The sequence below is a fragment of the Pavona decussata genome, unplaced genomic scaffold, assembly GCF_977016875.1.
Source record: "Pavona decussata unplaced genomic scaffold, jaPavDecu1.1 SCAFFOLD_300, whole genome shotgun sequence".
Lineage (NCBI taxonomy): Eukaryota > Metazoa > Cnidaria > Anthozoa > Scleractinia > Agariciidae > Pavona > Pavona decussata.
This window is the reverse complement of record NW_028145697.1, coordinates 1,476,212-1,497,873: the sequence shown is the minus strand read 5'-3', so window position 1 is coordinate 1,497,873 and position 21,662 is coordinate 1,476,212. Positions and strand designations below refer to the sequence as shown.

General features: G+C 38.2%; 1 protein-coding gene across 3 annotated transcripts in view; it reads left to right on the top strand.

Moving 5' to 3' along the window:
- Nucleotides 1-21,662, top strand: part of LOC146454544 (uncharacterized) — an 84,892-nt gene that overhangs the window by 50,703 nt on the left and 12,527 nt on the right. For all 3 annotated transcript variants that reach the window (XM_085095287.1, XM_085095288.1, XM_085095289.1), the window contains exons 12-27: nucleotides 461-652; nucleotides 2,563-2,751; nucleotides 3,371-3,616; nucleotides 5,095-5,286; nucleotides 5,928-6,125; nucleotides 7,362-7,610; nucleotides 8,502-8,747; nucleotides 9,429-9,620; nucleotides 10,532-10,768; nucleotides 11,327-11,401; nucleotides 12,262-12,495; nucleotides 14,169-14,330; nucleotides 15,621-15,782; nucleotides 17,935-18,096; nucleotides 18,504-18,932; nucleotides 20,379-20,676. In XM_085095287.1, the coding sequence (XP_084951413.1) occupies nucleotides 461-652; nucleotides 2,563-2,751; nucleotides 3,371-3,616; nucleotides 5,095-5,286; nucleotides 5,928-6,125; nucleotides 7,362-7,610; nucleotides 8,502-8,747; nucleotides 9,429-9,620; nucleotides 10,532-10,768; nucleotides 11,327-11,401; nucleotides 12,262-12,495; nucleotides 14,169-14,330; nucleotides 15,621-15,782; nucleotides 17,935-18,096; nucleotides 18,504-18,932; nucleotides 20,379-20,676 (3,463 nt within the window). The remainder of the gene's footprint in view (nucleotides 1-460; nucleotides 653-2,562; nucleotides 2,752-3,370; nucleotides 3,617-5,094; nucleotides 5,287-5,927; nucleotides 6,126-7,361; nucleotides 7,611-8,501; nucleotides 8,748-9,428; nucleotides 9,621-10,531; nucleotides 10,769-11,326; nucleotides 11,402-12,261; nucleotides 12,496-14,168; nucleotides 14,331-15,620; nucleotides 15,783-17,934; nucleotides 18,097-18,503; nucleotides 18,933-20,378; nucleotides 20,677-21,662) is intronic.

Below are 21,662 nucleotides of genomic sequence, written 5' to 3'. Positions count from 1 at the left end.
GTTAATCCTGCAAAAATAACCGCGATACCCCGTCCCTCTGGCGGCTTTACAGCCCGCGACTGGCAGTTCAGGCCCCTAGCGCAGCCGGAATGGAGGGGATGAAACAGCAGATAAAGGCTATTTAGTTTTATGCTGTAAGGTAACATTCCATTTCACCTCCTTCTGATGTTTGATGTGTGCTTTTAAAATGATGTGCGCCAAAACAAAAAAATGATGGTAATACTGAACCAGGTCTTCCGCAACGCTTTGGGAGAGGGGAAGGGGGAGGGGGGAGCCAATCAAAAGCTGCTAACATGGAATGATTTAAAAGAAATGGTAATATCATGGCATGTTACGAAAAGTATGTTTTCTGAAGAGGGGGGATTGGGGGATGGGAGGGATAAAGCCTCTCTGTTCCGTCCTTCTTCTTTGCATCGTAGATTTATCGTCACTCTAACATCATTTTGTTCACGTCTTTCAGTGGTCAAGTGTCCTCGTCTCCAGCCTCCTCCACACAGTGTCCAGTCAGGCTGTGGAGCTGGTGCCTCGTATAATAGTTTTGGTGACAAATGCCTTTTGTACTGCGATATCGGCTATCGACAGATAAACGGATCGAGCGAAAGAGTCTGTCAGGCAGATGGCACTTGGTCGGGACAAGCGCCATACTGTGAAGGTAAGTTGGATAGAAAAAGTAAGTTAAAAATCAAAAGATCGTATCTATGACTTCTTAGACAGGATTCCTCTCATTCTGTATGTGTGTTTGTAATGGTAAATCACCACACGAACTACTACGTTTATTGATGGACAGCCTGTCGACTCGTTCCCCTGATGAAGACCAGCAGTCCCTCTGGCCTCGCGGCTCAGTTTTTAGTTGACAACGACTTATCATATCCGACGGTCGTTGGTTTTATTCCATCAAGAGCGCGTGTCCCTATTTCCTCACTAGAGCTAACGCTCAGTAGAAGCATACATTGCAGAGTCAATTTTCTGATCCATCATTTGTATCATTAGTATTAGAGGCAAAACATTCATTGTACACCGCTTCACATTCAGTCGCCGCGGCCTCGTAGCTCAGTCGATAAAGCAGTGGTTTAGTTTTGTATTTTTATCTTTTTTCTTTTTGGCACGGCCTCATAAGCTTTCTAGCTTTAATTACCACCGTGGATAAATCTCTCTTCAGTTTCGGAAGTCGTGGTTCAATTCACGCCGAGGTTGTATATTTTAATCGTCGCATCTTATGGCCTCCAATTTGCTGACTAGGGCTAACGCTAAGGAATATATAGGTTGATACACTGCAGAATCAATTCTCTGCATGATCCATCATTTGTATCATTAGTGCTAGCGGCTCAACATTCATTGTACAAATATCATTAAAATTGCTGCAATTACCACCATAATCACCCAGGTCAAATATTTCATTTTTTGCCTCGAATGGTCTCCCAGTTTCCTTACGCTCAATAGGAAATTTATGGGTTAATTTTTGCACCTAAACACACACTGCAGAGTCAATTCTCTTATCTATCACCCCTTCCCAATAAATGTAGTCATGGGGAAAAAATGAAAGGAAAATACTTTAATCTTACACCATTAGAATTAATGCATGAATACATAAAATAATAAGTAATAATAGAATTTCTATAGCGCTTATACAGTACGTTAATGTCCTAAACGCTTTACAAATCATCTACCTAACTTAACTTACTGTAAACTGAGTGCTCCTGATAGGAACACTCGGATTTTTTTTCCGAGTGTGCCTGTGTCACCTACTGAATAATACATCATTCTCCGTATTTATTCCATCAAATTTATTCCATTACATTGCGCATGTGCCACACATGAGATTCTAATCCTAGTAGTATGCAGGATGTTTGTCCCATGAACCTAGTTTATTGGCCTTAGCTCCCACGAGTCTCCTGTAGCTCAGTGGTGGATCATCCGAACCAGTAATCGGAAGGTCTTAGGTTCGACTCCTGATAGGAGCACTCGGATTTTTATCCGAGTATGTCTGGGTCACTTACTAAATAATAAATCATTCTCAAACTTAATATACTTTACAAAGATAAATCTTTAGCCTTGATTTTATATAATAATGAAATGTTCTCTGGTGAGCGCACATCTAAAGACAGTTCATTCTGTAATGTTGGCGCATGTTCAGAGGAAGCTCAGTATACATAAGTTTTCATAGAATAAGAAACAGGTTCCAGTCTTCATGCAGAATCTGAAGAGCGCAAGGTTCTGGTTGGGTTATATAGTTGTAAAAGACTGTGCGTTCGGAGCTAATTCATGCAGACATTTAAAGGTTAGTAACTTATTCTTAAACTTGGAGCTTAAACTTAGGCAGGGCTAATGAGGTCATATTCACTCAATTTGAAAATAATGCGAGCAGAAGCGTTTTCAACATTCTGTAGTTGTCCGATTCATTAGGCTAAAATGAAATGAATGTTAAATAACTGATTGTTTAACTCTCAAGTGGTGAATACGGTACAAGATAATTTAATACAATGAATCTCAACTCAATCTGGGTGAAAAATAATTTAATGTTAGTCGTATGTTATCTTAACCCTACTTTCTTACATTTTACAGTTGTTCGTTGCCAGGCATTACCAGCTCCGAACAATGGTCAGGTGACGCCAAATTCGTGCGCAGTCTCTCCAGAGTACGGCACCACATGCCATTTTTTTTGCCGGATGGGCTACAGGTTGATGGGTGCACCAGTAGCTTCTTGTATCCGAGACGGGAAATGGTCTCAGAACACCAGACGCTTTTGCAAAGGTTAATTTGTTTTCAGTTCAGGTTTTCTGTTTATCGTTATTATTTTTTACTGTTAATGTAATTTACTGCATGTCCGATCGTAGCTCTGGTGATTTACTCTATTGATTATTTTTTTCTTCAAAGATTAAAATCACAAACTGAAGTTTTTTTTAACATGACCCATGATGCAATATACCACTCAACTTATTTGTAATGCACGTTATTACTGTTGTTATTATTCATTTTAGTTTTTTTTGTGTGGTGTGTGTGTGTGTTTATATTTATTGCAGATGTCAACCTGTACAGGTTTGTGACACACTTAACATACCTCCCCCTCATTACACACTCATTGAACGCTTACGTTGCTCCATCATCATCATCATCATCATCATCATCATTTTAAAATTTCTTTTATTGAGGGAGCCTATTCCTTATAAGCTCGGTGGCTTTCCTTGGGCTTCCTCGCCATTAGCATTAAATAATAATAATAATAAGAAGAAGAATTCATATTTGTACACTTTTTATGGCAAAACAATAAACTGAAACTGAACTGAAACAATGACAATGCAATCAAAATTTATGGTTAATCTCGTTATACGATAAGAGATATCTACTGCCCTTTCTCTTATGTTGCTTTTAGATGTGGAAAGTCCTTCGTTCGGTGTAACCTGCCCCAGTGACATCAAACGCTTTGCTGACAGAGGAAAGAACTATACAACAGTAAACTGGAATCCAGTTATCGCCACTGACAACTCTGGTGTTGCACCGAATGTTACTACGAGTGGAGTGAAGGGCATATACGTCAAAGGAAAACATTTGGTCATGTACAAAGCCAGTGATGAAGCGGGGAATTCTAAAATCTGCAAATTTTATGTCTCTGTTTTAGGTAGACTTGATTACAGATAAGAGACTGTACCATAATAAGCCGGTGGGGGATTGGGAAATGAAAAGCGATGCTGAAAACTAGGGGTTTAACCCCCACTCCACCCCCCCCCCCCCCCCCACGCCAAGTTTAAATACAAACCTTCCTGCATATCAAAAATAAATAGGACCCCCAACTCCACCACTCACGTGGTCTCACATATGGTTATGGGAGTAACATGAAGAAGTCAACGACTACTCGTATTTTTGGCAGAAAATTCTGTTCTTCTGTTGATCCTAAGAATTACTGAAGGGACTCTGCAGCTTTTCCTACAAAACAAGGGATGGCGCAGTGGTGAGAGCACTCAAAGTAGCCCGAGTTCGATTCCTGGTGTTGACGTCATGTGTGGGTTGAGTTTGTTGTTGGCTCTCGGTCCTGCTCCTAGGGTTTATCTCTGGGTAGTCCGGTTTTCTTCCCTCCACAAAAAACAATAAATTTTAATTTTCCCAAATTCCAGTCGGACCTGGAAACAGTGGATGAAAGAGCCACTCTGTGGAAGCCACTGAAACCCCATTTATTTTATTATTAATAATTTAAATAATAATAATAATAATAATAATAATAATAATAATAATAATAATAATAATAATATTTGTTGAATTCATTTTCTAAATTAATATTCGAAAGCGCTTTACATGACTAATAGCAAACTTATTAAAAAGTAGCTAAAACTAGTTTTAAAGAATGCTTAATAAGATTGAGTAAAAGTGATAAGAGATATATAAAGTCAGAGAACTGGTTGATTGGCAGTTGATAGGACTTATTTCTATGTAGAATCGTTTTCAGTCTCGATTTAAAATGTCAGCAGAACTTGAACTGCGCAGTTCTATAGGAATAGCATTGTAGAGCTTTGGAGCAGCACCTGAAGTTGCTCTCTCACTAAGTGAATTTTTAAATAAACCGCTAAAATGACTGCGCTGGATACCATTGTTATTTTTGTTAGAATTGGGTTTCTTTTGATCAGAGAATTGATGTAGACTCGCAATTCTGAAACTTACCGGTATCCTATGTTAAATTATCCGTGATAACTAAATTGTATTTTGTACATACAAATTACAGTTCCAGAAAACAAAAAATACATTTACTAGTAGAAGTTTATCGTTGAATCACTAGTGAGTTGCGCACTATAAATACTATATTATTGTTATTATTTTAATGAAAATTAGATATCACCTTCTCCTTTGCATGGCCCGATAAACATTTTGGCTCCCCCCCTCCTGCTAAGTATCCCACAGTCCCTGAATTATCATAAGTTTAATTCTAATTTTGTCTGTTTATGAAAATTCAACACATTGAAACATAGAAGTTTTGCTTACGACTAAGAAGAAGACAGAAAGCGGCTCTTGAAAAAAGGAAGTCGTGCATAACATGACAGGGGCGCTGCCCGCTGACCGTTAGGGCCCGTCTTCTGACTAAAATTCATATTAACTATTTCTACATAGTATTGCGATGTCAAAGACGACCGCCACCTTTCAATGGGTTTTTCGTTGGGGACTGTGATGACTCACACGGATCAAAGTGTAGAATGAGCTGTGACGATGGACACAACTTGGTTGGCGCAAAGGATATCACGTGTGAAGCTAAACCAGGGCACATTATAGGATACTGGGACAAACCGATGCCAATCTGTAAAGGTATATAAAGGAAAATTAGTCTTCTAGGAAAGGCTTAGGGTTTTAAGCAAGAGTTAAACCGCTAAGGCCATCATTAGGCTGTCCTGTCATGTTTCCTCCTCGATAAAAAACAATTTTGATCTACACTAGTCCTCTCCTGGGTTAGTAAAGGACATTGCTCCCCACATGAGAGTGAAGTCAGGCTAGACTAATTACAAAAACGTTTAGGAATAAGGAGTTTTAAAAAGTGACACTACTGCACCTATAATCAAATTATAGCCTTGTCAGCAAGCTGGCAAGTCAGATGGTGAAGATGACGACGACGACGACGAGGACAATTTGAAGGACAATGATGAAGATGACGACGATGAGGACAGAAACGAGGACTAGGAACAGGGCGAGAACAACGAGTAGGATGATGGCGACGATAAAAAGGGACTTTTAGATTTCAGTACGAGTACGACTTTCAAATTTCAAAACCGTCACGTTCCCAGGGTTCTCGTTCTAACTAACGGTAGATAAGGAGAGTCAAGAAACTGGATTGGTGTGACAATTGTTTATCTAAATCACGTTAACTAGCTTTGAAAAGACGTAATCATTAACTCAATCTCGTACTCTATGATGATAATGATATTGATGATCATATGTTTTCAACTTTTTAGTACGAAAATGTTCACCACTTAAGTCACCTGTCTTCGGATCTATTTACCCTCATATGTGCACGTCCTCTCCGGTCAGCGGAACTACCTGTTATTTTGAGTGTAGACATGGATTTATGGATGATGGCGGTGTTAACGCGACGCATTGTGGGAAAGACGGAGAGTGGACTCGAGATGAATCTGAAATCTTGAAATGTCTTGGTAAGCAGTCTGTTTGTTTGGTTTTTTTTTTTTTTGATTCATATATAGGTTTTAATGGCAATGGCAACCATCAAAACCCTGCGAATGTAATCGAAAAAATTAATATTAAGACTGCAAAGATTTTTCTTTTTGATAGTTAAAAAAGATTCCCGTGCCAAATCAGTTTTTAATACCCTCAGCCATAAAGTTTTAAAACATGGAGACATTGCATCGCAAACCTGTAAAACAGCTTTAATAACAATAACAATGATAATAATAATAATAATAATAATAATAATAATAATAATAATAATAATAATAATGATGATGATGATGATGATGATGTTGGCTCTTTGAAAAAAAAAACTTGCCCCATAGGCTCTGGCAAGTATGACCACATAACCCCTATTTCATTCGACCTCCACTGGCTTCCCGTTTCCGAGCGAATTAAATTCAAAATAATTCTGCTCACCCACAGAGCTCTTCACCAACAGTCCCCCATCTACATTCAGACCTTATATGCCGCTATTCAACTTCAAGAACGCTCAGGTCGTCTTCCGCATTTCGCCTGTGTCCTGTCAACTTTAATTTCAAGTCGTATGCTCCAGAGCTTTTGCTGTTTCGGCCCCAGAACTCTGGAACAAACTACCTGTCGACATCCGTTCTTGTGACAATTTAAATCTTTTATACGTAAACATAAGACTCATATTTTTACGAATTATTTTAAACAGATATGAATTCTTTTCATCTTTGTAAAGCGCTTGGAACAGGACTGAATAAGCGCTATATAAGTAGTTATTAATATTATTATTATTATTATTATTATTATTATTATTATTATTATTATTATTATTATTATTATGGCAGTAAAAACGTCTGGATGCCCAGATATCCTAAACAGTGATTGGGCGGCCAGCCGTAGCCAATCAATGCAACGACCAAAGTCCTTACAATTAAAATCCCAACTCCTAATCATAAAGACCCTAGTAATAATAGTATAATAGATCCTAATAATAATAGTATTATTATTATTATTATTATTATTATTATTATTATTATTATTATTATTATTATCATTATTATAAATGGGTATTGGCGACATACGGCTGGAGGTAACCCTGCGATGAACTAGTATCTCATCCAGGTGGGAATAATAATACTCCTAGTTGCTTCATGCTAAAGAAACTGGGTTAAGATCCTGCCTTATCGGCCACTTAGATTCGAGTGACTTAACCATTTTTACCGTTTTCTTCACAGATGTAACTCCACCACTGTTTCTAAGCTGCCCGTCTGACATCCGCACCAGTATAAACGTAAACTCTTCCGCATTAGTAAACTGGAAAGTTCCTGTTGCTATGGACAACAGCAACATCGTGCCTCAAATCACAGTATCTCCACCTGGGGTCATTCCTCCTTACAAGTTTCTCAATAGCACCTTTATTGTGTACACTGCAAAGGATTCGAGTGGAAACGAAGAAGAATGCTCTTTTAAAATTCTGTTGGAAGGTTAGTAAATTACTTTTTCTTCACATTTCAAACAGAGTAGCTCATCAGTCTGGATTGCTAAATAGTGAAGATTTCTTTGGCATCTATTGCCTATGACAGTCGCCTGCGTTTATTAGAAGGTGATCAATCTTCAAGCAAAAAGGGGTTTATTTATTTTATCACCTTCTGGTTAAAAATGCACGCGAAATGGGATTCGAACCCATGACCTCTACGATGCCGGTGCAGTGCACTGCCAGCTGAGCTAACAAGCTTACTGGTATGTTACGAACTCACAATATGACTAGCTCAGTTGGCAGAGCACTACACCGGCTTCGCAGAGGTCATGGGTTCGTATTCCTTTTAACTGCTTAAGTTGCATAATAACTGTGAGGATCTGTCCTCTATTTGATTTTTTTTGAGGAAAAAAAAGCAATGAAAAAACGTTACATTATTAGGCCTTGTAATAATCTAATTACAGTTTAATGAAATCGATGAACCAGTCAGCTTGTATCATTTTACCAACACTCAGACAGTAAACACTACTGATTTTTTTTCATTTCAGTTTTTCCTTTCCAGAGTAAAGCGCGCATTTTAGAAATTAATTTCAGGGCTTTTAAAGATTTCAAGCTTTCAAGATTGCTAGTATATCAGATTATGATGCCATCGGCTGAAAGATTGTGCTCAAAATTCAACCGCTGCCATTAAAGCGAACTGCTCATATTTCGGACAAACTTTCAGTCTCGCCCATCATCCTTCCATATACGAGCCGCCTAAAGGGGTTTATGTCACTACTGAATTTGCACAGGTGTCGTGTTTGCTCCGATGAGAGCCGTTAAAATTTACTGGTGGACTAATTGTGGAACCATATGAATTGAAGAATACCTTTATTGATTTCTTATTACTTCATTACAGACAACTTGGGTCCTGAGATTGTATATTGTCCTCCCGACCAAAACATTACCGTCACCAAGATGAAGTCAGTAATAAGGTGGAAGAGCCCGCGGTTTAAAGACAACAGCAACAGTCCTTTGATGGAATCATGCAGTCATAAAAGTGGGACAAAGTTTTACTGGGGAACGTGGAACGTGTTTTGCACTGCTTATGATAATAATCCCAATAACAAACCTGCTGTCTGTCGTTTTACACTCAGGCTCAAACGTAAGTAGTTTGAAATTTATGAAGTAGTAGTGCTCCTTTATATTTGGTTCTTCCAAACCTTACTAAAGCCGTACAAGGTCGTTTGTGTTCAAGGACGGTTTCTTCCTCTAATACAAACTGTGCATACCCTCTATGCACACATCTCGGAATGGTCGAAAAATCTCGGGTTTCTTAAAGGGCCACTGTCACGATGATTTTGCTGTATTTTGGTCAAAATGCTCAAACATTCGACAAAGAGCCTGTTTTGTAACATGAAATTGGTCTTACAACATCGGGAAGAAAATATTAAGTTTTTCTCGTGAGAAGAACAAACCATAATTAATTTTTAGTGACTTCTCTAAAATATACAGGAAGAACTTGAAAAAATTGGCCAATTTTTTCAAGTTGCAATCCACTTCCATCCTAGCCATCCGCAGCCAAACATAGTTAATTGCAGTTTCTGTGCACTAGTAGAGTTATTCTTAACAAACTTCAACCAATATTTTAACGATTCCATTGAAACAATTATGTGTTTTGGGCTTTTCGCACCAAAAATAGATAACACTGCCCCTTTACGGACGATATCTTATAACACAAAGATTTTTTTGCGCGGCTAATGACTATACGAGAAAACGAGATCTTAGGAAGGGCTATTGGACTTTAAGGTTAACCGCTGACTGTTGTAAATCTACATTTCTTCAGCCAAAGATTGCAAAGACCTGCCTCCTCCAAAAAATGGCGCCAAGGCTTGTGACGACTGGGCCCTGGGGCGAATGTGCAGTCCGTTCTGTAATGACAAGTGGGATTTTACTCAACCATTACCTCCTTTTATGATATGGAGCTGTGGAGCATCAGGAAGATGGTTTCCACCGATGCGATGGCCTGACTGTACAAGTAAGGTGGTCGATAATATAGCACTTTTGAAGCTTAGTAATAGTGACATATATAAAAGAATCTACCTACAGAGAAAATGCACGAATCAAAAACCTAAAAATACAAAAATAATATTGTAATCAATACAGTATTAAAATGAATTGATAAACATGTTTGTTGGCTAACATCCAGTATACACAATGAGAAAGACGAATTGACGCTCCATTGTACTCTTTTTCTTGTTTAGACGAGCAGTTTCTGAGCTAACCGACCTTATTAAAACCTTATTGAATCGGCTTATGAACATTTAAAAAGAATAGTTCATTTAAGCTGAATTAAATTATGTAATTAAAAGCATTGTTAAAGCATTGTACATAATAGACCATTAACACGAGTGGTATATTTAGCAATCCGCAGGCAAGAGGTTTTTTTTCTGTTGTTGTTGTTGTTGTTGTTGTTGTTATATTTCGCAACTGCCTAAGTGGCGCACTAACTGCCAGGATCTTTAGTAGTATGGTAGGGACCACGGTAAAACGAAACCTTTTGGTAATTAGGCGGGAAACTGGGTGGTTACTAAATTTAGGCGGGAAACACACGACGAATATTTATTCTTTATTTCCGAGTTTTCAGGGAAATATATAAAAATCGAATAGAACAATGACAAGGCAATATTTCACGTTAAGTATCTTGATTCAAAACCAATCAATACAGCTTACATTAATATTTTTTTTATTTATCTCCTCAAATAAACTTCTGAAAGCTTCTTAGCTTAGAAATTATAGATCCTTGTTTAATTCAAGGGAACAATGTTAGTTCTTGCTGTAAGGCGATACCTGCGAAACCAGGCCTCAGCTTAGATAGCTGCGTCAGTGTTACATATACATACAGTCAGTATATCTAATGTTTTTTTCCATTTCTAAAAACGTTTGCAGGGGTATACCAGCCCAACAAAGCCAGAATGGCAATGGACTTGTATTATTTTAATGGAGATTGTACTTCACCGAAAGCACAGGCAGAAATCAAACAGAATTTTGTTAAAATTCTGGTCGGATCTATTTATCGCGAAATCTGCCAAGATGATGTTTATAAAGACAAGTGCAAAGCTGACAACGTCAAGGTCACGTGTGATTTGGTACCATCTGTAAAAAGCAGAAAAAAACGCTCACTGGGTATGTTAGCAATGATACATTACCTTAAGTTTCTGTTAGGAAATTACGGGCTCTTTGCAGCTTCAGTGTTACAAAAATTTAAAACAAATGATCAACGCACAATCGTTTAAAATCATAAACATAGTTCAGCTGAAATACAAGTGAAATTTGCACAATCGTCGCTAAGACTAGGGCAACATTACTCTGGTCTGTCCGTGAACCACGATTTTCCGATTCACCGTCGTGAACTTAACATTGAGACTAAAAATATTTTTCATGCGAAAGGCAAGAATTGAAATACCGATTTTCAGTAACGTAAGGCTAAAAAACCAAAGAACGTCATGCGCGTGTGCAGAATTTGTCGCCAAACAACATAACTGGTAGCTAATTTTTTTCCAAACGCGGATTACGAAGTTCACTGAACAATTTTTTTTTGACACAGCATGCTGAAACATACCTAGATGAACTTAACATAAAGTCGCTAAGACGGATGTTTGCTAAAACTAACTTCGTCCGCTTAAGTTGCCTACTTTTTACGCTATTTATTTGCTCACTGAATCTGACTCTTTCTTTGTGCAGATGACGCCAACCTAGTCCACAACGGAACTCAAGGATCCCTCATTCCACAAACAACGATAAGTCTTGATATTGTTGGTAGGTTGAGTTACCCATAACTGTTCCTTTAGTCGCGTACACAGCCTTTTAACATAAACGCTTAATGAAGCACTTTCCTGAAAGAGCATTTTAGTTATGCTTTGCTGAAACAAAGAAAGCCCAAAGCAAAGAAGTGCTGCTTGAATTGCCCACACAATTTATTGTAAATTCCATGACCTTCCTCCGTTAGAGGGGCGTAGCCATGACAAATGGACTTTAGCGTACCACCTTGTATGCTAAGAGATCTAGATCATCATTATTTTCTTTTCTGTTTATTCTGCACACCGCAGTTAACATAATTATCTTATTGATTTCCAGTTCTGCATTCTTCACTCGGCAATTTTGTTTTCTTTAGTTTGTTTTTTTGTTTTTTTACTTTTCTAGTTGTTTTTTTAAACATGTTAAAACATGTTCTAATATGGTAGCTGACACATCGGCAAAAACGCAAACCAATTTTATGTTGTAGTAACCGCGTATCTGGGGATTAATAGAAACCTAAAGTGCTATAGCTCAAAGATGGGGTAACAGCTTTTTTTTAGGGTAAAACGGGCTTCGGTGGTATGAGATAAGTGGGTGCGTTCCTTCGTGATGATTAAAATCAGGATCAATGATCCAAGATTACTCGGATCATGGTGCATCAAAGGAACCGAGGAATCCTTGCCCAGGGTGGATCTCTTGGTTCCTTTGATGCACCATGATCCGAATGATCTTGGATCATTGATCCTGATCTGGATCATCCCAAAGGAACGCACCCAATTTACGCTTGTATTAACAAATTCATCTTCCTGTTAAAATGAATAAATTACATTTTGGAAATGGCCGAGGTAACAAAGAGGTTGGACCTTGATTTACCTTTGCAGTACTCCTCGAGGGCACTGGAACAGATGATACAAAAGAGGACAAAGTTACCGCAGGGCTTATGGGAGTTAAGATCGCTAACAACATCAGCAGTGCAATCAGGAAAGCAGTTGATAAAGGCAGTCTTAGTTTGAATGTCAATGGCACCGAGTTTGCTGCTGATAAGGAGTCACTTAACATCTCAGAGCCTGAAAGATTGTGTGAGACAGGACAAGCCTATCGAGACGGATATTGTGGTAAGTTACTCCAATTTATCGCGGCTTTAACATTTCTGTTTAATAATCTTGCACCAGTGAACGCTAACTTTATTGTTCGCTACAGGGAGACAAGCAATCCCAGATACATCCCTCAATAATACAATTTCCTGGCAGCAGCCGGTTAAATATATAGTTCTTACACTTTTTGGTAATTTGTTGAAAACTTTGTGCTTCAAAGATTGCTGAAAGCAAGAAATTAAGTTTGTAAGCACTTCCTGCCGCTGTTAATTTCGCTACATAATTAATCTATTACAAAAAAATAACATGTAAATAAAAAGGACGTTTAAAAAAAATCCTATTTAAACTTAATTGGCTGAGTGTCTGGCTTCTCAAAGTACAGAATTGTGTCAGCGAATGTTAAAATACTGCTTCTTTGGTTAATTAAGACGAAGGAATAGCGTCTGGTCTTCTGAGTATTACTATAGAGAAAAGACCCCTAACAAAAGGAATATTTTGGTTTGGTCTTTTTGTCTATTTGCTTACAGTTATTGTGATGTCTTACAAGATTTTATCAACTTAATAAATGTAGATGTAGATGTAGATGCTTTTTTGCTCTTTTTAATTTGTTCGTGTTATTTATTTTTTTTTTTCAATCGCATAGGAGAGATTTAGAATTTTTCCCTTAACATACCACTGAGCAAAAATGGTGACCTTTGTTCACATAAAAACGGACCAGTAGCTTAACCCTATCTAAACCTATCCGTTTGGCCATCATGGCTCAATCCACCGTACTGAAAAAGATGGTGACTGGTACATTTACCCATAATTCTTAGCGTACGAAACCCCTAAAAAATGCCCATAAGACGCGCATAAAACTTCTAAAATTTTCAAACCTAGCATACACAATGTTGTTAGTACATGGACGAATTTCGCCAACAATATGGCTTTCTATGTCTTTTGGCTGTGTTAGGTTTGCAAGGTATTGTGGGAAATGTACAGCCGCCATCTTTTTCCGTACAGTGGATTATCACCTTACATCTTTGGACGTACTATGCATACTCCAATCGCCATTGTTCGTAGCCTTAATAGTCTCTGGGGAGGACTTACCCCCAATGGCCCCCAGAGTATGAAAAAAGCCAGTCAATCTAGACAGATTTAACATTTTACGCGTTTTCCGTGAGTGACGGAAAAGCCTGGAGATGTAATTATCAGTCATTGCATGACACAGCACGCAAAAAAAAAAAAAAAAAAAAAAAAAATCAGGAGTCAATTAAAAAACTATCTTCGATTAAAGTCATAGGTTAGATTCCTTTGGCTCGACTCCTACTGCAGGCACTCGATTTTTTCCCAATTATGGCTGTGTCACTGCCTGATAAATACATTTTTCTCAATTTGATGGTGTTTGCTTGGTATTCCAAAAAAGCGATGAATTCCCAAAGTCAGTGCGGGGAATTTGGGTACCTCTTCCCCTTAAACAGAATTACCAGCTTAATCGTGGAAAACGTATACTGTCAAGGGAATTCTGATGATTTGTAGACAACCGGGCCGATGTGAAAGCAATTTCACAAGTCTAAATATATCTATTTTTCTACGTGTTAAGTGAAAATTACCCACTATATAAAGATTAACTCTGCATTAGTTCAAAAATACCCAGAATCATTTTATAAGAAGACACCAGGTTATTTCACGACCTATTCCTTTTTGGCCCACAGTAAGCTGTTCACCTGGAACATACCTGAATGAGACCCTTGGCAAGTGTGAGGACTGCCCAGTTGGAACGTATCAAGATCAAGAGTCGCAAGAAACGTGCGTGTTGTGTCCACCAAAAACGTCTACTGAAGAGACCAGATCGTTCAACCTCTCTGATTGTTTAGGTAAGTAACAACTAGACCTAATGTCTATGTGCCAATTATTTAAACAAAGTTTAACTTAGACCGTGGCTTAAGACAATCAGTGGGCCCCCAAATATGTTTATAAGTGTTTTATTTTAAGTTGATAAATAGTTTTATAGTCTGGGGTGCAAGCCTTCGTCAGCAGTTGCCAATGTTCAAATATGATTGGTGGCAAAAATGAAAACGGCTTAGAACGTGGTTTTGTTAAACACCGTCTGAACTATCTTTTTAATGACTGATCCATATAAGTCGAACTTCAGGAGAGGGAAATGAGAAGCAAAGGACCTTGAAAAAGTCTACGTGAAAGCTACTTGTGCATTTTGTCAGGTACAATCAGAATTAACCTGAAACAATAGCATGTCGAAGAACTATTAGCTAACGTTAGGAAAGTTGGTGTTCTTAGATCAACTATTTGCTTATAACCTATTTTAAAGAGGGCACAATTCGTAAGAGAAACCATCGGACCGATAGTCTCGAGAGAGGAGCGTCCTGATTTTAAATTTTCTTCCCAACTGAAATTAGAACTGTTAGGGACAGCTCGAAAAATTGGAAATAAGTTTGAAACTTTGTATTTATCACAGTGAAAGCAACCAGCTTGTCAAAAATACGTCGAATGATTGATTAATAAAGTTTTGTTTTAATAGTTGTTTGTGACGAGTTCTATCGGGATGTGTCTATCATTGGATAGAGTCTGCCTACCAATGAACATCGTCATGTTTCTTATAGTATTCAGTTTAAAACAATCTCACTCGGATAAAATTTAAGTGTGAACTTTACTGTTTATTTAATATTAGGGTGCGTTTGATAGACTTTATTCCAGAATAGGAATACAAGTAAATAATGACAAGAAATCCCTCATAAGAGGTTTTTGGAGTTTTTGGAGCGCAAGATCGCTCTTAAATTATCATGTGTCAGCGAACTTTTGCAGAAATGGCTTCCAAATTTACTTAAAAGAGAAATCTAACAGCTATTCCGCTTATTATTATTGCGGAATACGGTCACTCGAACGCTACCTTAGCTATCCAATAACTATGTCTTGTTCTGGTTTGACATTGGTTCAGCACAAACAAGTCATTAAAGAATATATCTCAATTTATCATAAATTTAACTAAGGTCGTATTTTCACTAAATGTCTTGTTGTTGAAACAAAAATGCGTTTGACAGAAATGCCCCATTTCCCATAGCTTTTAAAGAGAATGTTCATATTAATGCATCACTGGCCCTTCAGCCAAGACAACTTCTTTGATGCTTTTATTGTTGTAACTTTTAAAGCTACGTGTAAACTTGGTTCGTACTCACCTACCGGCTTGGCGCCTTGTATACCTTGTGAGAAAGGTTTCTTTCAAGAGATGGAAGGACAGCGTCTCTGCCTCAAATGTGGCCTTGGTACAACGACCGCCGATGAAGGATCCAGTAGCTCAAAGCAGTGTGGAGGTACTTTTCTATCAGTAAAGTAGATTTTGTCTTGTTTGTACTATCTTCTCTACGTCTTTGACATTGACAAGACACACTAATTCTTTTTGGAATAATTTTTTTGTTTTGTTTTGTTGTTTTTTTTTTGTCGCGTTTTCGTTCTGACGGTCTAAAAAACATCAGCAACTCCTAGGAATGGAGGGCAATCTTAAAGAATTAAAAATCTGAAATTAACAATTCAGTTTTAAATTAAGCTTATCGTTTGAATTTTATAATCGAAAATTAAGCCGCTTAAGTTCATACATCCACGTATGAGCTGACAGAAATATTTTCTCCAGTTTGAACTTTTAATGCACTGATGTCTTTTGAAATGTTGACCAGAAAATGCCAGCTTGGTCTTCATAAGATTAAAAAACTGCGATTGCCACCTCGAGATTTCTTTACATTTACTGTTATTTCGCATTCTTTCTTTATAACAAGTAGATTAATTGTGCAAAAGCTGTTTCTGTTATTGTCGTGAATGCGCACATGCGCAATCAACGAGTTATCGTAATGTTGTGGGAATGTCACTCGCTCGATGTGTCGTAAACTTTTGGCAAATACGGATTGCTCTCACGGTTCTCTCTCTCTCCTCCTTCAGTTAAAATACACGTTTTCAGTTTGGAGTTCGGAATGAAATAAAATAGTCCAAAGATCACTCGACCGCTGAAAAAAAGGAGTTTGAGGATTTTGAAATGATGAACGGCGCAATGAAAGAGTCAGTATCGTAATGTTGGCGGAATATCACTCGCTCGATGTGTCGTAAACTTTTTGCCTGAAATATGGATTGCTCGCTCAGCTATCTCTCTCCTCCTTCAGTTAAAATACACGTTTTTGGAGTTCGAAATTAAATAAAATAGTCCAAAGATAACTCGACTGTGGAAGAAAAAGATTTTTAAATGATGATTGTGCAAGCTCTTGAACGATTAAAGCGAAGCGCGGACTTAACGTGCATTGTTAACTCGTGAATGCGCGCATACGCAATGAACGAGTTATCGTAATGTGGGGAAATTGTCACTCGCTCGATCTGTCGTAAACTTTACCATCAGTCTCCTTTCGGGACAAAACCAAGGACGTAAAATCAACGCAACGAATAACTTATTCTTAAAAGAGAACGGCTGGAAGTTGGGTTGTCTGCTAACTCCTTCCATTCACTGAAACTAAGGGGGACCTTCCCGTTCAGGAGGGATATTTTTCCAAAAGTTCGACTTCGATAGGCGACTTCGATTGCTCGTTTCAGCAAACATCAAACGCAAACATAAAAACCTTTAAAGGAGCTTACCCTAAAAATCCGAGGAAATGACGTGAGTGAAAAAATAGGAAATTCCACAGTGCGATAAATCTCCCTTCGGGGTCAAACATAACACTGAATTTACATACAGCCGAACACAACACTTCACGCAGTTTTATCTCCAGGCACAAAATGTAAACGTTCAATTAACTTTAAAGATCCAAGAGAATTCCGAGGGTGAAAGGCTAATGGTAGATAGGAAACTAAAACTTGGCAATAAATTTCATTCGGGGTCCAGTGTGAGCGATAAGATCGATTCACCAGAACAAACGTAAACACTGAAAATTTGTTGGGGGCTACCGAGTATCGCAACGCTTGACGCATTTCTATAATTTACTTGAATGAAGCCAACATAACAACTTTAGCAAGATTGAAAACTTCTTCCGATGTTATAAAACGCTGACAGAAGCCGTCGTTTAAACGTAGAAAGGAATTACCATGCTGAAAACACCGGCAAGATTTAGGTTAAAAACCAAAATAGTTCACATGTATCAAATTCCATGCGGCAAGAACACGACGCTGGCAAAACAAGATACGGAGGTTCTTAGAAGAAAAACTGGAAGCTTCTTTTGTCGATTGGTGACCATGTAAAACCACTGACCTGAAGAACGTACACTTCCAGCTTTGCGTTGCTTCGAGTATCGAAAGGAGTCATAGTGCGTGTGTAATTTAATTGTTTTGCGCTTTAAGCAAATAATTTTATAGATAATGCATTCACGTAATGCGGCAGGGCGTCCACGAATCCTTGTAGCGTAGTTTGATGCGAGCACTGCTTTACGGTTACCACTATTCACCTCTACATTCACAAGTTGGCTCACGGGAACCTTTTGAATTTGACCCTAGTCCCCTGTCCCGCTGGCTCGTTTTCTCCTACTGGATTGGCTCCATGCTCGCTGTGCAGCGAATGCTCCTTTCAACCCCACAACGAAAGTCGCGCCTGTATCTCATGCCCAGGAACAACCGTGACGGATCAACCTGGCTCGAAGAGCTTACAGGATTGTAAAGGTAACTAAGGAAGGCATACACTGGCTAGAAGTAGAGAGTAATTTACCTGATGAGCCTGGGATCTTCCCGCGCACCAGTCAGCCTTTTCAGTGGTAAAAAGCAGTCTTAATCTTTTCTACCTGAAATTAGTTGTAACACAGTGATGAGATCAATTTGCATGATTGTCATATCCTTTCAGACATGCAGCTAACCTTAGGTAGTATTATCAAATTATGTAAAGAATGAACCTGTGATCAGATGACAAAGAATTTACGGTTTCTAATGGAAAATTCGCAATCTCACCGAGGAAAATGATTTCAGTAAGGAAGTGTCATTCCCAAGTGTTCCATTCTTTCCAGTAAATCTCAAGAAGGGCGTTAGTTGTAGTAAAACTTAACGTTCTCTTCCTTGTTTTTTTTTTTTCTCAGAAATAAGCAAGTGCGAGTCTAACCCCTGTAAAGACAACTTTGCTTGTATTGACCTCATTGATGACTTCTTGTGCACTTGCCAACCTGGCTACACTGGTAAACAATGCGAAATCAACATTGATGACTGTCAGGACCAACCTTGTTTGAGCGGTGGTACATGTCATGATCTGGTAAATAATTATACCTGCACATGCACACAAGGTTACCAAGGATTTAACTGTGAAGATGATGTTGACGAGTGTGTTTCATCACCGTGTTCCAGCAATGCCTTGTGTAACAATGTTCCAGGAGGGTATAACTGCCAATGCGAACCAGGATACACTGGAAGGTTGTGCGATACGGAAATTGATGAATGCTTGGTATCTCCGTGTCAAAACGGAGCGACTTGCAAAGATGGAATAAATAATTATGAATGCCGTTGCGCAGCAGGTTAGCAACAGTTAGTACGTTTGCTGTGATTCGCGCCTATGCGTAAAGGCGTTACTTCTTTTAAGATTAGCCGGCCAGGGATTTGCAGAATTTATATTTTATTTGCCCTAGATTTGTAGCTTTCTTCCTTCAACGGTGTGTCGGGGAAGCGTCAGCCGTACAATCGGAGTCAACTGAAATTACATTTAGCAAACAAATTATTATTTACATCAGTTCATTAACGTGGCGGGATTCGAAACATTAACTCCTGAAAGCTCAGACGTTTAGAGCTGTTCGCTTCGCAATTTAAACAAGAATGATGCACCGTCATTACAATTCTGAATGTTATTTTAAATTTTTGTAACCTGACCTGACCCAGTTTCCCGCCTCGCGAATTCCAACAACAATATATGCAAATTCACGAGATTTTTATCTGCACGAATCGAAGTGCAAATCATGCTGTAAAATATTATTCTATCGTGGAAATCGCACAACAAAAAAGGGATACCACAATAGCACCCATAAATCGCGTTTCTCAAGCGACATTAAGATATTAATTATTTTTGTTTCTACTTTTGCCTATTAATTTTTTATTATTATTATTATTATTTAGTTATTAGTTATTTCAATTTTGTGCAAAGAAGATGGCGACTGGTACATTTACCCATAATTCTTACCGTACGAAAACACTAAAAACTCTAAAAAAAAAAAAACGCACAGAAAAGTTCTAAAAGCTTCAACCATAGTTAATAAAAGGCAATGGTTATGAAGCTTGACAAACTCCTTTGTTATATGTTTTTGTTAGCGTTTTTGGCCTTGACCGTGCACAAACTACAATAGATTTTGAAATGTGTTGGAACAACTGACCAATAGAAACGTTCCTGCTAAGATATTCAACTGTGGTGTGAACGTTAAAACAAAGGATTGTGCACGGTCGCGGCCCTTCCAACATAAACTGCAGCACCATTGTTTTCATGGCAAAGTTTCATAACCAGTCCCTCAATTAACTATGCTTCAACCAAGCATACACAATGTCGTTAGTACAAAGTCGAATTACGCCAAAAAAAATATGGCTTTCTATGTGCCTATTGGCTGTGTTTAGGTTTACAAGGTATTATACTAAAATGTACAGCCGCCATCTTTTTCTGTACGGTGGATTGCACACAGGCTGTTTCAAAAGATTTACTAGCATGGTAGAGGGGAGTTGCCTAACACCATTGAGTCGACACCATTACATGAAGGATACCAGCTGCGTAGCGTGAAACACAATCGTGTGAAAATCGATTAATTTTGAGCTTTCATTTCAAACCACGATGACCAACATCATTCGCGATATTAAATTGCCTTTATGTAAATGTGTAAATAAGAGATTGCTGTACAAATAAACGTTGAAATTTACCTTAAAGTATCAACGCATCTGACTCAAATGTCTATCGGAACGAAATAACAGCATATGTTGCGTTGCAGGCTATCAAGGGGATGACTGTGAAGAGAACATCGATGACTGTGCATCTAACCCTTGTCAGAATGGAGCTAAATGCATGGATGGAATTGCTGGTTATCACTGCATCTGCCTTGCTGGTTTTACAGGGCCAAATTGCGAACACAATATTGATGAATGTGTAAATGCGGAGTGCAAACACAATGCTACTTGCATTGACCAAGTCAACGGATTTTATTGCATTTGCCAGGAAGGATTCTCAGGAAAAGCCTGTGAGATGGACATTGATGAATGCGTCTCCAATCCGTGTATGAACCAGGCCAGGTTTGTTTATTTTCCAATCGGTGTGATTATCTAGTACGTACTTATTTTTTTATTATACATAAACAAAAAACATTTTATAATAATATTTATCGTGATCCTTACCTTGATCCGTGATCCGTGTCTTCTTATTGCGCTGAGACGACGTTATTTTGCGATAATGTCGTCTCAAAATGACGGTTTCTGATTGGCTCAAAAACTGTCATGTAAGCATGGAAGCACGGCACTTAAATGGGTTCGGCGCGCACAGATCAAAATTTTACCTCTGTGAATGAACATGCGACGTTGGATGGTGTTGTTTATTTCTTTTCATTTGAGTTTACAAAGCTTCTGACACTATTCAAGGAATACTACTAATATTTTTTTGTGGTGAACACGTACCATGTAGAGCGGAAACAACTTTTTTCTTGAAGGTAAGCAAAAAAAGGTGATTATAAATTCGATGAAGAAAAATTTAGTAAAAGACTTTTTCTTGAGTGTGAAAACGGCCACGGTAAATAACAATGAGCTTAAATTTCAATTAATTATGGCATTTTCAAAACAAAAGGATCTGATTTATTTGGACTACTCCCCTTTTCAGTCGCATTGAGATATTTTCGCTTTGCTCAAAGTAATTTGTTTAAATTAGTACCATCGCCAACTGATATGTCGAAATTTTCACCTTCGCGCCTCTCCAGAAAATACCTTCTCAAACCTTTTCGGTAGGCTGTCAACGTTGCTGGCTCATATTCTTCGCTAAAAGTTCCTTTTCTGGTGTCTCTTATCTCTAGAAAAAAGTGCTTCAAGAGCTCTACTGCGTTGTCTTTCATGGTTCAGGTCATGATCAGTCTTTACAGTCTTTACAGCTTCGCGACTCCGCCCAATACGGAATTTATATTTTTTCCCAACTAGCCGTCATTATAAAGCCGTAATGTCGTCTCAAAATCGTAATGTCGTCTCAAAATTTGCGGGACAAGCCCTTTATATAATCTGAATCTGTAAATAAATAA